At 37.1% G+C, this 17,419-nt stretch overlaps 1 protein-coding gene across 1 annotated transcript; it reads left to right on the top strand.

Annotated features, from left to right (window-relative positions):
- Positions 1 to 4,756: 4,756 nt before the first annotated feature.
- LOC107153287 (MAP/microtubule affinity-regulating kinase 3-like) lies at positions 4,757 to 9,408 on the top strand. The gene is given in 2 exon segments (XM_048799644.1): positions 4,757 to 6,280; positions 6,374 to 9,408. Coding segments are annotated over 2 exon segments (1,917 nt in total). The 5' UTR covers positions 4,757 to 6,186; the 3' UTR covers positions 8,197 to 9,408.
- Positions 9,409 to 17,419: the final 8,011 nt, after the last annotated feature.

Here is a 17,419-nt window from a genome sequence, read left to right as displayed (position 1 = left end):
CTCAGCAGGCCGCTGGGCCTGCTCTGTGGATGGTCACAGTTCCCTCTACCTTGCCAGCGCAGGGGGAGGGGGCGGCTCTGCCTCTCAGCAGGCAGCTGCTCCTCTTCTGCTGGTGGGTCAAGAAATAACTTTTTTAAAAGGAAAAATTATCTTTAACTTTATTTACTCAGGGAATCATGGGGTATATTTTATAAATAATATTCTTCTATCTTTATCTATAAATAATGTTCTTCTATCATTTGTCTTCATGCATCAATATAAATAAGCTGAAATACAAGTGTCTTTACAGTATATATCACATAGCCTAGAGATAAGGGTTATCAGATAACAGTTATCAGATAACAATTAACAGATAACTGATAACAGTTATCATACATTTTCAAGATCTGAGCTTTCAAGGTATGTACATGTGTTTTTCTTTGTTTGTTTGTTTGATTGGTTGGTTTTTTAAGTACCAAAATAATTTTATCTTTAAAAATTCAGTTCTTAATTTATATTAATGGCATTTTAGGAATTATTACAACAAAAAATAGTTTTAAAAACATCCAATTTTTTTTTATTTTTCCTCTTAAATTTTTAGTAAGAGCTGGGAATGGTTGTGCATATCTATAATTACAGTGGCTTGTGTGGCTGAGTTAGGAGGATTTCAAGTTCAAAGGCAGTCTCAGCAAAAGCAGGGTGCTAAGCAACTCAGTGAAACTCTCTCTAAATAAAATACACAAAAGGGCAGGAGATGGTGGTTCAGTGGTCCAGTGCCCTTGAGTTCAATCCCTGGTTCCCTCCAAAAAAATATTTTGGTAAGGGGTTTTTAAGAATGTGCTATAATAAGCATACAGATTACTCTTTATTGAAATGTAAATAAACTACTTCATACATGAATTTCTTTTCATAGTGAGAGGTACCAAACTGGGTACAAAGTTAAGGTTTTTTAGTTGTCTACTTTATGAACATCATTTTGATAATGTTGTCTCTGGGGTCAGTAAAAGGTTACATAGAAGTAAAAATGCCACAAATAAGCTCTTTATGATACTTTAAAATGGACACATTTTAATTTTGACACTATAGAAAATAATATCCCCTCCAACTTCCTGCCTTGTGGGGGCTCAGTTGGTGTCCAACTGTCACTGTTTACATCTGCTATTTTTGCAACAAAGAACTGCCTGAACCCTAAGGAAATGTTTCTTTTTGAAAAGAATTAAAGTCATCCACCATGAAAATATTATCATTTAATTTGTGAAGCAATTCTGTGATAAGAATTTGAAAAATAAAAGATAAATTTTATATATACAATGCCTCTTGATCAAATTACCTATGGGTGGATATCAATGTGCAATATGAAATGAAATGCATTCTGCCATCATGTATAACCAATTAGAATAAATAAATAATTAAATAAAAAAAAGAAAATGTGTATATACACAAGGGAATATTACTCAGCCTTAGAGCAATGAAATGATGTTATTTGCAGGTAAATAGATGGAGCTGCAGAATATCATGCTAAGCTAAATAAGCGAATCCAAAAAACCAAAGGCTGAAGGATTTCTCTGACATGTGAATGCTAACTCACAATAAGGAGATGGGGGCTAGGGAAGAATAGATGTACTTGAGTTTACACAGAAGGAAGGGAAGGGAAAGGAGAGGATATGATGTAAGAAGGGTAATAGAATGAATTGGATATAATTACTGTATGTGCATTCATGATTACATGAATGTCATGATACTACTTTGTGTACAAGCAGAAGAGTGAGAAGTTGTACTCCCTTTATGTAGGATGTATCAAAATTTATTCTACTGTCATGTGTAACTATTAGAGCAAATAAAAAAAGATGAGACATTTTAGAGTATTATGATTGCTTTATAAATTTGGTGAAAACATTTAAGATTTCAGATAAATTTAGTTGTTATTGTGATAATGATAAGGAGGCCCATTTTAGTGGGCTGTGGCATAACGGTAAAAGCAATTTTCTTGCTAAATTGAGAAATCCATTATCAGACATGAACTTGGAATCAGCATTTCTGAAAACATAGCTCATAACTACATCCAAATAAACTGCAATAGTCAACCCATGAAATTAATAGATGTGAAAAATATCAAAAACTTTGATATCTAAATAAAGTAATTAAAGTATTAAAAATACTTCAGCACAGCAGAACTGTGCTTTTTATTCTCGTTTGGATTTTATCAGATTTTACAAATATTTGAGACTTACAAAAACTTTGTGAATCCTCTTAGAAAATAGTATCAGATATTTTGGGAATGATCCTGGCAAGCCATTATTGAGTTTTGCCTAAAACCAGTTGGAAATCTTAAATCAGAATATCCAATCAGTTGAATGTTTAAAAAGGTCATCTTTTGAATCTTTTTAGCAAATTTGGATTATTGAACACTAAGCTTACAAACAAAATCTCTACCTACAAAAATCAAGGGACCAATTCAACAAATGAATGATGTGTGCATAGGCTTTCTAGTCTTAATTTGGAAATTCTGAAATTGTTGTTTGGAATCTTGATTGTGAAAAAACTTGTAATGGACATGTATTTTTAATTAGAAAGTTACAGATTCTGTTATTTTATGCTGTGATAGTAACATATCACAGAAACATATATTTTACAGTTCAGGAAGCTGAGAGTCCAAGATCCATGAGACAGCATTTGGTGATAACTTTCTTGCCAGGTCATCCCATGGCAGAGGGTATAGAAGGGTAAGGGGGCAATAACTTACCCCATTATGAAATCCTATTCCCACCATAACAGCATAATCCACTTATGAGGGCAGAGCCTCATCACCTCAACAAACTTACCTCATAATATTCTTTCAATGACATTAAATTTCAACGTGAGTTTTGGAAAGGACACCGAATCAAATCATAACAGCCTTATTGACATGAAATAAAGATTAGAGTTTTATATCATCTAAATTTGGCACTACTGTAGAAAGAATCATAAAAAGAGATAACATGTTAGCACATTTTGCATGGAGAAAACATTAGATGAAGAGAGGCACTTTGAAGAGAAGGGGGACCTATAAAAATACTTAGCTAAAATATATACACATTTTAAATAAAAATTTGAATTTAAGATATTCTTTATAATAATTCTCACTGAGTTTAACAGGTATATCAGTAATTGTAGAAATATTGTTTTCCTGATTAAAAATATAATATGCTGAAAAGAGTCAACTGAGAAAATCAATATAGGCAACTATTAATTATAAAATTTACGCATGACCAGGATTGTGGGAAATGCACTGAAAATTTTAAATGAGATCTTCATTAAAAATATATTCTTCAGAATATATTTTTTCTTCAGAAAAAAATATTTCTTCAGAAAAAATATCTCTGACATGAGATTAAGGAACACATGAGGTTAAGAATCTGATTAAAGAACATGGATGTATTCAAAGAGCTATCATTCTTCCTCCAAGAGTTTTTGGCCATTATAAAGATTTTACCTTTTTTAAAGACACTTTGGTACTTATGAACTTGTGGAATTTTAATTGGCATAAAATATTTTATTTAAAATGAGTTTTTGACTAGAACCATTGTAGTAAATCAAACCATTAGTTGTTTTAATGGAACTGTTGTTTTACTAGAATCATTACTTTTTAACTATACTATTATATAGGCATACTGAAAAAATAAAGCTAATCATCAGCCCATATAAAACGTTCAATAATGTGTAATTTTATTGTTGACTACTTATGCTCCCCCTTTTTTAACTCTCAAAATTTTTCACTTTAAATCTTAAATTAATGGTCACAACATATAATTTAGACACAATAATCTAAGTTTTTCAGTGGTTGTTTAATACCAAAACACAACACCAAAAAAACCCCCAACAAAACAAAACAATCTGTCAGACCTCTATTGAGAACACCTTATGGAAGGCCCATAAGGCTTGAAATCTTACATTTATTGATGTTGCTATAGGTGAACATGAGTCACTGAGAAAAGATTAAAGTATTCGCAGTATCAGCCACTTAATGAGGGAGAATATTTAATAGTTATTGTACAAATCTGGTAGACTCAAATGATACCTGTCTACTAGTTGCAAATAGTATGTATTTTGAATTCGTTATAGCATCTTGATATTGTTGAAAGCTCAGTCCCATAAGGAGGACATGGTTTTGAGAAAAAAGAAAATGAAGGCTTATTGCTTTGCTAACAAAAGAGAAACACAGGAGACTTCTGTCCCAAAGGCTGTGATTCTGCCTATCAGCAGGAACAGGGGGCTTATAAAGAGGTGATTCAAAGGCTACATTCTACATGTTCTCTGTCTGGAGTTGTAATTCACTTGTTAATTTGGGAGAGAGTCATTTCTGAGATCTTCTGGTACCATCCCCAAAGTCTGGATTACTTCCTTCCTTTGGTGGGTGTGAACTCTAGGGAGAGAAATCTGCCTGAAATGGGGAAAAAAAAGATAATCCTGTTCCCCCTGAAATTAGGGAGAAGCAGTGAGAGAAGAAGAGAAAAAAAAAAAAACATATCTATTTAAAAAAATGAGTTACAGGGGCAGAGCAGCAAGAGCTCTCTTCAAAACACAAGGTGGACCATTGTTACATTGACACCAGATGTGTGTAGCACTATTAGAATATAATGTGTGAAAGCATTCAATATGGACAAGAAGACTGCTGTTAACAAGGAAATGCTGCACCAATGAGCATGTGCCCATACACAAAGAGACACACATACAAACACACACACACATTCTCTCTCTCTCTCTCTCTCTCTCTCTCTCTCTCTCTCTCTCTCTCCTGGTAATTAAGAATACAAAGCAATGGTAAACCATTTATTCCACAAGTAGTTGATGAGTACAAAGCATATGCCAGGCCCATTTTTGAATATTTTGTATTTGTTCAAAAAATGACTTAATTTCCAAAAATCATACCATAGGGTAAGATATAAAATTTCAGCAGATGGAGTGCGGCTGCACTTGAAATTGCATCCGGGTTTATTTTGAGAATGACTTGTAAGTATTAAGTGGCCACATGTGTGACACATTTTATTTTGTTTCTTTACTGATATTAAAAAGCCTACATGTTCAATACTGGAAGTAAATTAATAATCTCCTTGAAAGATACAGGTATTTGGCAGAAATGCAAGACAACTTTTACAAAGAAGAGAGGTGAAACTAGTATTTGCATGTTGCGGCCCCTACAATGATTGAATAAAGGAGTTTTGAAGACTTTTGAAAGACACTAGGGGAAAAAAGCAGATGAGCAATACACTAGAGCCTGGGTCCCTGACCTGTTACCAAAAACCTTGGGCCTTGTCCCTGATGGCCATGCAATAATGAGGAGAAGGTTTTGAGATCGAGGTAAAAGGAGGTTTATTGCTTTGCCAGCAAAGGGGAAACACAGGGGACTCCTGTGCCAGAAGATTTGATTCTGCCCATCAGGGAAAACAGAGGGTTTTTAAGGAGACTATTCAAAGGCTCCACTCCAGGTGTGCCCTGACCAGGGGTTCCCAGGTGCATCCTGAGCGTGTGTTATGATTAACTAGTTGATCTGGGAGCTCATCACTTCCTAGTTCTTCTGGTGACTTCTCCTTCCTGTGGAGAACAGATAACTCAAGGTAATCTTGTTCCCTGCCCCCAGGTTAGGGAGGGAGACAGGGAGAAGGGGAAAAGAAAAACATTTCCCTTTTAAAATAAGCAGCCAGGGTTATATTCAAAAGGTAAAGTGGACCACTCTTACAACCCCAGTGCTTTCACCAATCAACTTCACCATCCAAATTGAATTGTCAAGTGTGTTTATGTCCAGCTGAATATTTCTGGAAAAAAAAAATAGTTCTCTTTTTCATCAGGTCTTGACCCCCAAACTGTCAAGTTCCATAGACAGAGTAAGTGCCTGGGTCCTTGGTCCACTTAGGGTGCATATGACCACTCTTTATGCAGTCAGTACCTTTATGACTGCATTGATTGCCTAGGAGATAATAGAATGAGAATCCTAGAAATGAGTGGACCTAGAACCACTCCTCATTTGCCTTTTGGCCTTTGATGTTCCCAGAGCGAGTTTTTGAACTGGGCACGATATTTGTTGGTAAAAGGCAGTTGTGGCTGTTTTTTCCCCAACCCATCTCCAACTCTCTCCTTGTTTTCCCCCAACCCCTGTCCTTGCCTAGCCCTAACCTATCCTAAACTTTCCAGGGACATCCAGACCCATCGATCATCAACTTGGGTCAAACCATGCACCCCTCGCATGGATCTAGACGGGCAGAAGACACCTCCCAGACCGGGCACTCTGGAGCACAGCGCCCAAAATCCACAGCTTCGTCTGCAGGTAAACCACCTCGCATTGGAGATTATACAGTAGTGAAAACCCTTGGCAAGGGGACCTTCGCCAAAGTCATGCTGGCCCGTCACGTCATCACAGGTAAAGAAGTGGCAATCAAGATCATCGATAAGAGACATCTGAAGCCACAAGTCCTCCAAAAGATGTACAGAGAGGTGAGAATCCTCAAGATGTTAGACCACCCACACATCCTGAAGCTCTATGAAGCTCTGGACTGCGAAAAAGCACTCTGTTTGGTCCTGGAGTACGCCAGTGGAGGGGGAGTTTTGGACTATCTGGCCAACAAAGGAAGGCTGCAGGAAGAGGAGGCAAGATCTATATTCCAGCAGGTCGTGTCTGCAGTCCAATATTGTCACCAAAAGCAGGTCGTCCACCGAGACCTGAAGGCGGAAAATCTGTTATTAGACTCACAGATGAAGATCAAGGTAGCCGATTTTGGACTCAGCAACGAGTTTACACTTGGGTGTAAACTCGACACGTTTTGCGGCAGTCCGCCCTACGCAGCTCCAGAGCTCTTCCAGCGCATAGAGTACGATGGTCCCGAAGTGGATGTGTGGAGTCTTGGCGTGGTTCTGTACACCCTAGTCACCGGGTCGCTTCCTTTTGTTGGGGACAATGTGAGAGAAATTAGAGACAGAGTGCTACAAGGTAGATACCGAATCCCTCTGTACATGTCAACAGAATGTGAAAATCTGCTGAAACGCTTGCTGGTGCTCAATCCAACTAAGCGCAGCACCCTGGCCGAAATTATGGGAGACAGGTGGATCAACAGAGGCCTTGATGTCCTCCAACCTCTTGTTGGTCCAGAGGTGGCCATCTCCCACAGAAACATCTCGTTGGCTAAGCTGCTGCCAAGCAGGGTCCTCAGAAAGAGCACCAGCTGGCCTCCTCACCGCAAAGTGCAGCGAAGCGTTTCCACTCAGAAGCAGACACAGTCCCTGGACCATGCTGGAACTGGGCCATATCCGACCAGCACTGCCCAGAGTCACCTCAGAGAACATCAAATGGCCTCCCAGAAATCCGGCGGCAGTGCTGTGGGAGGAAAGTGAATTTCTCCAGCCAGGCCCCTACCTGGGATCACCACCAGTCCCAAGGAGCTGGAGACTCCTGAATTCAAGAAAATGCCTGCTGCCTACAAGAGCAGCACACCATCTGGAGGGAGGACACTGTGGAGTAAGTACATTTGCCGCAAAACAACCAAAGCAGACACACGTTCAGTGAGCCGGAATGGTCAGAACAACAGCAACTTCCCTGCTCAGAGCCCTCCAGTGACTTCAACCCACAGTGTCCCAAGTACCTCCACCCGGGGCCGCATCTGCTTCCCCAGAGCCAGTGCCCTTCGTAGAATGTTCCACCGCCAGCCCCGGGAATCCCAAACTGCAACACACGAAGGTCCTCTTGCCTCACCCAGCTGCTTCCATCCAGCTGAAGCATTGCCCCAGACTCAAAGAAGAGGCACCACTGGTGTTTTTACTAAGTTAACATCTAAATTCACAAGAAGGCCTCCAACTGAGTCTGAGAAGACCCTGAGATATAAGGGTTCAAGTCAACATGTCTCTGCTGAGCAGAGAAAGGAGAACCAACAAGCAAAACCTCGCTCCCTGCACTTCACCTGGGGCATGAAAATCACTAGTGCCATGGATCCTAGTGACATCATGAGGGAAATCCGCAAGGTGCTAGATGCCAACAACTGCCAATATATGCACAAGACGCCCTTTCTGCTCTTTTGCATCTATGGAGATGGGTACACCGAGAAAGTGGTGCAGTGGGAGATGGAGGTATGTAAACTTCCCAGACTGTCTTTAAACGGGGTCCGCTTCAAGCCCATATCAGAGAAATCCAAGGCATTCAAAAATATTGCTTCCAAAATTGCCAGTGAGCTCAAACTGGAACCCAGTCATTAGGATGTAAATTAAGCAGCAACTTGAAGTGTTTTCCTCAACACTGATGGACATATAGAATAACATTTAGGCAATTGTTGGGAGCAATGACTAAATTAGGGTTCTTTAATTGTCCCGGGAGGTGATGCCCCTCGTGGGAATTCTTGATGCAAGGCGCTGGTCAAGACTGCCCAGTTTCTTGGGTGAAGACCTGTTCCACCTGTCCCACCCAGGGAGCTATTCAGTTCTTGAACTTGTGGTTCAGGTGGCAGGGCTCAGCGGTGGAACGTTATGGGCACAAGCTGCTACTCATAATTGGACTGGTCATACATATGACCTTGGTTTTGATGGCTTTGCCCAAATTTTCTCACAAAAAAAAACCTTTTAAGTATGAAACTTATATAACAAACGTGTTGAGCTGGCTCCTGACTGTTGTACTCTACCAGAGTGTAATCGACACCCAGTTCCAGCTTTTTCACCCCTTGGATTTCTGACTTTTCTCATCCCCCATGGCCCCTCATCTGGTTTCCTCAATCAACCACCCTGCAGGTGGCAGCAGATGGGACCCAAACAGGCTATTACACTATGGAGTGCAATGACCACAAGCCTTCTCAGTGTGATCAATGAAAGGGGTTTTGGGAGAAAGTTTGTGCAAAGCAAGCAAAACAGGGTCATAAATAGGGGCAACCCGATTATGATGACCAGCTTGCTTTGATAAACTTCTAACTCCCACACCTGGCATCCAAACCTCATGGTCAAGAAATGAAGAACTCCATGAGTGTCACAGAACCTCTGTTTGAACAGATCATTCCCATAGCAACTGGGAAGTCTCAAGGGGCGCTTTCCCACTGAGAGTTCCCAAGACAGCCTTTGGCTTTGTCACAGAACATTTCAAAAACACTAATCGGATGCTTCAGAGAGGCATTGTCATTTCCATCTTCCATCTTCTACTTCATGACCTGAAAATCTGAGGTGAAGAACACCACACCTGGGAGTGGAAGCTGGCCTTTACTATGAATGCCCTAAAGTCATGGGACATGGAAAAAGAAAAAGAAAAAAAGAGAGAAAGCGGCATTTGAGACATGCCAATTCCTAACAGTACAGTGCTCCATCAATGGCTTTCATTTCAGAGGTACTCCATCTCTCCTTACATGCTCTCCATTGGATGATCCCAAGACAGCCATTGCCTCTGTCACAGACCTGTAAAGAACTCTAATGCAGTTGCTTCTTCAGACAGTCAGACCTAAATTCATGGAACCCCCGAAATAGAAAGATGCACTTGAGACATGCAAATACTTAACAGTTGAGTGCTCCATTACTGGGTTTCAGTTCAGAGATAATCCCTCTCTCTTAACAGCTCTCCATTGAATGTGACCAAGGCAGCCATTGCCTCTGTCACAGAACCTTTCAAGAACCCTAATCCAGTTGCTGCTTCAGACAGGCATTGTTGTTCTATCTTTCATCTTCTACATTATGACTGTAAAATCTGAGGAAAAGAACACCTCCACTGGAAGTGGAAGCTTTCCATAATATGAAGGCTCTAAAGTCATGGGACACTGAAAAAGAAAGACACAGTTGAGACATGCAAATTCCTAACAGATCAGTGCTCCATATGTGGCTTTCAGTTCAGAGGTAATCCATCTCTCCTGATACACTCTTCATTTAATGTGCTCAAGAGAGCCATTGCCTCTGTCACAGAACATTTCAAGAACCCTAATCCAGATGCTGCTTCAGACAGTCATTGTCATTTCCACCTTCCATCTTCTACATCATGACCTGAAAATCTGAGGAAAAGAACACCACGCCTGGGAGTGGAAGCTGGCCTTTACCTAAAAGTCATGGAACCCTGAAAAAGAAAGAACGACCCATTTGAGACCTGAAAATTCCTAACAGTTCAGTGCTCCATCAATGCCTTTCAGTTTAAAGGTTATATGTCTCTTCTAACATGCTCTCCATTTCATGTTCCCAAGATAGCCATTGCTTCTGTCACAGAAGATTTCAAGAACACTAACCCAGCTGCTACTTAAACAGTCATTATCATTTCCATCTTCCATCTTCTACAGCATGACAGTAAAATTTTAGGAAAAAAACTCCCAACCTGGGAGTGCATACTGGCCTGTACTCTGAATGCCCTGAAGTCATGGATCCCCCAGAAGAAAGAAAGACCCATTGGAGACCTGCCAATTCCTAACAGTTCAGTGCACCTTCATTGGCTGTCACTTCTGAGGTCATACATCTCTACTAACATGCTCTTCATTTAATGTTCCCAAGACANCTCATAGAACTTTTCAAGAACCCTAATCCAGTTGCTGCTTCAGTCATTGTCGTTTCCACCTTCCATCTTCTACATCATGACTGTAAAATCTGAGGTAAAGAACACCACGCCTTGGAGTTGAAGCTGGCCTTTACTATGAATGCCTTAGGTTATGGGACCCGGAAAATGAAAGAAAGACCCATGTAAGACATGCAAATTCCTAACAGGTCAGTGCTCCATAAGTTTCTTTCATTTCTGAGGTAATCCATCTCTCCTCACATGCTCTCTGTTTGATGTTCTGTGAACTAACATGTAAGATTGTTACCTGTGCAGATAAATGCTTTTATAATTAAAACTATTGAATGGATTTTTTTTTTCTCTCTCTTAGGCAGTTCCCTGTTGTGTGTTTCAATTGTTGGAGTATTGTCATAGAAATGTGAATTGTGTTCTGTGGCAGGGGGAAGTATAATTTTGTTAAATAAATTCGCATCAAATCATATTCATTTATCAAATTACATAACTTACAATGCTAATAAATTAAATAGCTTAGGAAAGATGACAACTTTTGGAAGAGCTTTGGAAAATATTATTATAAAATAGTTTGACAAAAAACAGAAATTTTTAGAATGATACTTTACTGTACAATCTGAGTACTCCACAGGAAATGTGACTTCTGGGGTGGGAAATTACTTACTCAGGAGTTGGTGTGAGCTTAACTTCTGATAGTTCTGTTTCCTGTATATATGACCTTGGGTTATTTACATTTGTGAGCCTATAAAATGGGGCAAATAATAATACCTGTGACATGGTTCTGATTTGAGATTGAAACATAAATTGCCTCATGCTGTGTCTGTTGCCTTATAAATATTGTCTAGTATGATCTCTTCCTGTTACTAAAATGTCTCTAAAGTTATATTGCCATCGTATTTAGAAAATTAATGCAAATGAAAGAGAATACAAGAGGAAAAAGAAAGGGAGACAGATGTAAATGGATCAGCAATGCTGTTTAAGCAGCAGAGGGGCATATCTTCAAGACTGGCTACAATGAAGATTGAAATGTAAGTTGCTTCATGCAGTGTGTGGTGCCTTATATTATGATTTTATATTATATTATCTATTATGATTTCTTCATATTACTAAAAATGTCTCTCAATTCATGTTACCATTGTATTAGAAAATGTAAGAGAATACAAAGGAAAAAGAAAAGGAGACAGACCTCAATGGATCAGCAATGCTTTATTAAGTGGAAGGGCATATTTTCAAAAGGAAAATAGAAGCTGACTATAAGAAGGGTCTGAGTTTTATAGGGTTTAGCAGGCAGATCATGGGTGGAGTTCGTCAGTTATTTTCTGTGCGCAGGAGGATTTTGGCAGATAAGGAAGATTGTGACAGGTCAGATTCCTCTATTTACTTTTTACCCCAAGGGGTTCTATGTTTCCATTTCCTTCAGTTTTCTACATAGATGTTTACACTTCAAATTTAGCTACAAATTAGGGAGCACATATTCATAGAAAGTACATTTTTACAAAATTATTTATCATATTTCCTGTTCCACCATGATATTATGATTAATCAAAAATTAAGTTCTATTAAATGTAGTGTTTAACTCTGTTAAATTCCACAAAATGATTATTTTTGAGCCAGTTCTTTTGGTTAAATCTCAATTCTCTTTTGAAAAATACAACATATATTTGTTAATTTTAGTAAAATAAAATTTGAATATGTATAAGCCTAATAATAATTTTTCCCAAAAGTTTTAGTAGACAATTTATGACTGTTTTACAGTCATGAAAATGTACATAATTGTCATTGAAAATTAGTAGTTTTCTAATATCTGAGTGTTTGAGGGTTAAAACAACTCCAAGGTAGCAGATTATTCGGACACAATGAGTACAGCCTTGTCTGTAATTAGTTTATATTTAGTCTTGTATTTGTGATTGTCACTGTTGTTTTTTTTTCCCCTTCTCACTGGGCATGGTCATATTTCTAGAATTTCTACCATTAGAGATCATGCCTGATGAGATGTAAACTGAAGTTACTGCCCCCAAATCATTTTATTATTCTGAGGTGATAGAGAGAAAGTAAAAAAAAAAGAGAGAGAGAGAGTCTTGTGTATTTTTATATAATTCCAAAGGTTCTGGACATTAAAAGTAAGATGGTGTGAAGTGCTAATTAACATGTTTGATCATAGGCATTGCCACAAACAGATGGGGAGATTTGTTTTACTTTCCAAGCAAGCACACATATAAATGTATTAATATACAATCATATTCTTGATAGATTTGGAAGGAATATAGGACTGATATGCGAATGGGTGGACTGGTCCACTCCACTCTCCTATTGGAGAGGTAAAACTGATTCGGTGTATTTTCATGCAAACTTAAAATATGGTTAAAATTAAGTAGGTTTTGTGTTTATTTTCTTTTCAGAGGGCATTTGTTCTCTGGTCTGAATATGTTTTCTCTCTGTTAAAGAGAAATGTGAGATGAGTTGAAGTTAATGCAGATTATTTGAACAAGGACAAAGATTCTAGAACTATAAAGCTTTCCAGACTGAAGCTGGTTCGGAGTGCCTCACACCATCACATGTGGTGCGCTGTATCTATAGTGAGAGAAAGCAACCTACAGAGCCAAGCTGACTGGCTGCACTCAGTAGTCTTACATGGGCATAGTTGACTAACTATTTGGTAATCTGTGACTGTCTAAAGCTCAAGTGCTTACACACTTGTATTTGAGACTCAGCTATCAGTTACAAAAATATAGTTTTATATTACTTTGCAGTTTTTTTACATAATAAGTTAGGTTGCCGTCATTAATGCATGGAGGCAGATTTGGGCCAAATTTTATCCCCCAATAAAAAATAGACTTAGGCCAAACTTCACAACATCACCAACCCATGCGGGCCAAATATTCCAAACCTAGAAACAATAAAGTGTCATTCATACCAGCTCTCTGGGTGGTTTGTGAGCCTGTGGGCCAAAATTAGCTTGTTTTCTATCCAGTAACTCACAATGGAAACACACAAAAAGACCTAGATTAAGGGAAGGATTTAGAAAATGCATTTCACTATTAACTGAGAAAGAAGGACTTGTGCCTTATTATATTAAAATTACTTAGGCAAGAATGAATACTCTTCAATCTAGAGTTGTATTACAAAAAATAATGCTTGCTATCTATTCACACAAGTTAAAAACTGATTTTAATACACATATAACATGACTACTAATTGTCAAGGCTCTTACACTGTAGTTCACATGTAAGATGGCATTGGCTATAAATCTTACTATTTTAATGGATTCTTTGAGTTCTGTGATGCCTTGTGGAATTTTAAAAAGTATGTTGGTTTTGACAACATGTTCAAACCTCAACTGTCTCTTATGAAAGAAAGAGTATTACTTATTTCATTATATGAGCTTTCATTTTAAACTATTTTCAAATGAAATTATGAAAAGGTTAGTGTGAGTTGTGTAGTTTTGATAACCATTCAAGCTGCTCTTTGGATACAAGTTTTATTTATCTGTTTAGGTTATTGTCCATTCATTATTTTCTGTATTTGAAGCAAAATATGTTGAGTTTTATTAGGATTCTTTTTAAAAAATACTCTTTCCATGTCAACTGGATTATTAGCAATAATAGAAATGCTATTCTGATATATTTATGTGTTCTAGGATTAAAGTCATTTGCTTGAAAAAATAAGTGACAGAAAGAAAGAAACTTGTAAGTATCAAAAACCTGACTTTGAATTGTATGCCTCTAGCTTAATAGGTGTGAAATTGCCTGGGTCACAGTTTCCTCATTAGTAGATTAAAAATTATAACAAAATAGCATGCTTTGTCTCATGTTATGAGGATCAAATCAGAGATTTTAAAATGCTTCTTAAACCAAAAACCAATCTGCATATGCAGTCTAATCTCTTTATTCAGATGGTTTTCAAGTAATGGTTTTATTTTTGTGTAATGACTAAATATCAGGTTCTTTAAACCTTCTTGACATATTTTTTCTTTGTCTCACGTTGGTTCTTTCAAAATGGATGGCTGCAGTTAGGAGGGCAGTTGTTGCCTAGCAACAGCAGTTACTCAATGACCTCTTTAGCAACAGAGCTTTTGGACACAAGTATGCACTACTAAACTACTGTTCACATTCACCAAACAAATTTGTAACTTCTGCAGCTAATCATGTGAAAGAGGATTTGATTACCATGACTAAGGACCTACATGGGTTAAAAACTTTAAGAATTTTTTTTTCTAGACATTAGATTTTACCTATCTGATGTATAACAGTTTATTATTTTGAACAGACATCCCTTTCATAATTTGAGAGTAGGGGATAATACTTGCATTTCTTAGGTTCTGTTAAAGCACATTTTTTTTTCTTAAAGTAACTATGTGAATCACTGAGTGTTCAGGCATTGGAGGAATCAGATATCTCTCAGTAATCAGCCTTAAAATAGTTTTAACAGTTCACATTAGAGCTAATTAGTTTGTGACTATGTTAATTGCTGTAGGACTAGCTAATTGTTGCGCTGGGATTATTTCTTGTTCTTTTCCAGTCTTTGAGGCAATCATAATATTCATTGGTAGAGCCTGATGTAATACTGTAGACAAATGATACCTCAAGTTTTGGCATTTGCTCTTTAACGTCTTATTCTTTGGCATTAGCAAGATGAATGGTTCCTTGAGACCTGAAATTCAGGATATTAACTTTAGTTTCTAAAAAGAGAGACCAGTTAAAAACTAAAACCATCTGAAGTTTTTTTCTCTTTTCTCAAGGCATCATATGACTTTTTGAAAAACGAAATCTTATTTATCATGTGTAAAGTCTTGTTTTCCACACAGTACTTGAGGCAAGTGTGTGCAAATTATTTTTCCTGTCACCTACTGTCGTATTTCCAGGTGCTTCTTCAGAAACAAAATGGTTGTAAGAAGCAGAGACTTGAGGGGAGGGAGGATTGGGAATGGTGTTTCATAGCTTGTAAATTCTGAATACTGTTTGTCACAAAGTAAAAAGTTTGCAACATTGCTATCTCCCTAAGGCATGCACATCTCTTTTCAGTCAACAATGCCAAGTATGTTTTCTCTAGAAACTTCAGTAGAAAACAATATGCAACTCAACTAATACCAAACATTATTTTTAGAGAAATAAACAAAAGGCATAAAAATCAATTAATGGTTATAACCATTTTGAAAGATGTGTTATTTCACGATAAATAAGGGAACACAAGCAAAAATAGTTACATAGTTATAACCCACAGATTGGCAAAGATGTAAAATTCTAACAATATCAAGGGTTGAGGTTTTCTGGAAAACAACTGCTCTTTGACAGACAAAATGTATGCAGTAATTTTAGAGGCTATAAACTGAAGATGTACATACTGTGAGGAGTAATATCAATGCTGGGTATCTGCAAAAGAGATTAATCATCTGCCAAGAGAGATAGGAACATAGATGAGTTGGAAACAGATTAAATGCTCACCAAAAGGTAAAATGTGGCACATAAAAGTAACAACCACTTGCATGATTCAGCAGGAATAACAAACTGCAAGATCATATTTTCACAGAAATTAGAGGTAATTGATGAAGTGATAAGTATATAAAATGTGAGGGTACCGTGTTTAAAGAATAAAAGAGTTGAAAGTATATTTAGGAAATAAGGGCCTGTCAAAGTTCATGGAAAACTCCTGCTTTTTAAAAGGATATAATAGAATTTCTAGAATTCAAAGGAGTACATAGCAATTAAATAATGGCAGAGTTAAAGATGTAATTAGTAAAATGGAAGATAGGGCAGAGAAAATTAGAATGAAGCTATGAGAGACAAAGCTATGAGAGTTAAGATGAGATTAGAGCATAGAAGATGATAGTGAAACTAAAAGGGTTTCATAAGAAAACAGTAAGGGTAGAAGGCTGGTATTATGTGAGATAATAAGTACTTTCACCTAGAACTTGTTAAGGTCTCAAGTAAGTCCTCAGATTCAGAAAGGCTTGAACATCACAAGCCCAATAATTAAGGAAGAATCCACACTTAGACAACCCATAGCAAAACTGAAAAACCCAGCAGAAAAAAGTAGGATATTAAAGTGAGAGGAAAAAGATGAAATGCCTAGAAACTGTTAACATCTCAAACACCAGTAGAAACTTAAAAATAATGGTAATAATCTCACGTGCTGAGAGAGGATACTCAGCCCATAAGTGTAAATTCAGAAAAATTACCTTGCAACAAAGACATTGGAATAAAGATGTCAAACAACAGGCATTTTTTGTTATCCACAGACTCAAAATCTCACAAAGGAAATTTTGCACTTTTGAAAGGTTGCATTTCAGGGAGAAAGAAGAAAAATGACCACAGGTGCAGAATACAAAAGGAAAATGTCAACAAATAAAAATTAAAAAATTGAGTAAACTAAATAAGCACTATTTGTATAAAAATAATAAACATCTAACTTGGGAAGTTACAATCAAGCTACAACTGAAATCCTAGAAAACAGTGTAGAAGGTAGGAGAGCAGGGATATTAGTTAAAACATTCTAAGTGACTTATATTTTTTCCAGAAGACATAGCTACTGGTTGTCCTTGAATTTTATTCAGATTTAAATATCTTTGTGGACATATCTTTGGTAATCATTAAAGGAAAATAGAATGATGAATTCTGAAAAAGAAAAACAATCAATCCAAACAAGGCAAGAAATTTGATAAAGGAAAAAAATGAGACTAATAGAAAATACAAATTTAGATGATATAAATGAATACAAGTGAGTGATTAATAATTCTTGTAAATGGTCTCAATTCTATAAAACATTGATTGTCAAAAATCAATTTGAGCTGATTTGTATAAAAGATATAGCTGAAATAAAAGCACATGAAGGCAGGCTGAACATAAGTGGATAAATATAAGGAATAAATCAAATAAAATAGCACTTAGAACAATACAATATTTATAAAATAGATTTTTCCTTCTTTAAAATTTTTATTTTTGTGTATAATTTTTTGTCATATATATA

Source organism: Marmota marmota, unplaced genomic scaffold (assembly GCF_001458135.2).
Source record: "Marmota marmota marmota unplaced genomic scaffold, marMar, whole genome shotgun sequence".
Classification (NCBI taxonomy): Eukaryota; Metazoa; Chordata; class Mammalia; order Rodentia; family Sciuridae; genus Marmota; species Marmota marmota.
The sequence above is the reverse complement of the archived record's forward strand: the minus strand, read 5'-3'. Positions and strand labels throughout refer to the sequence as shown.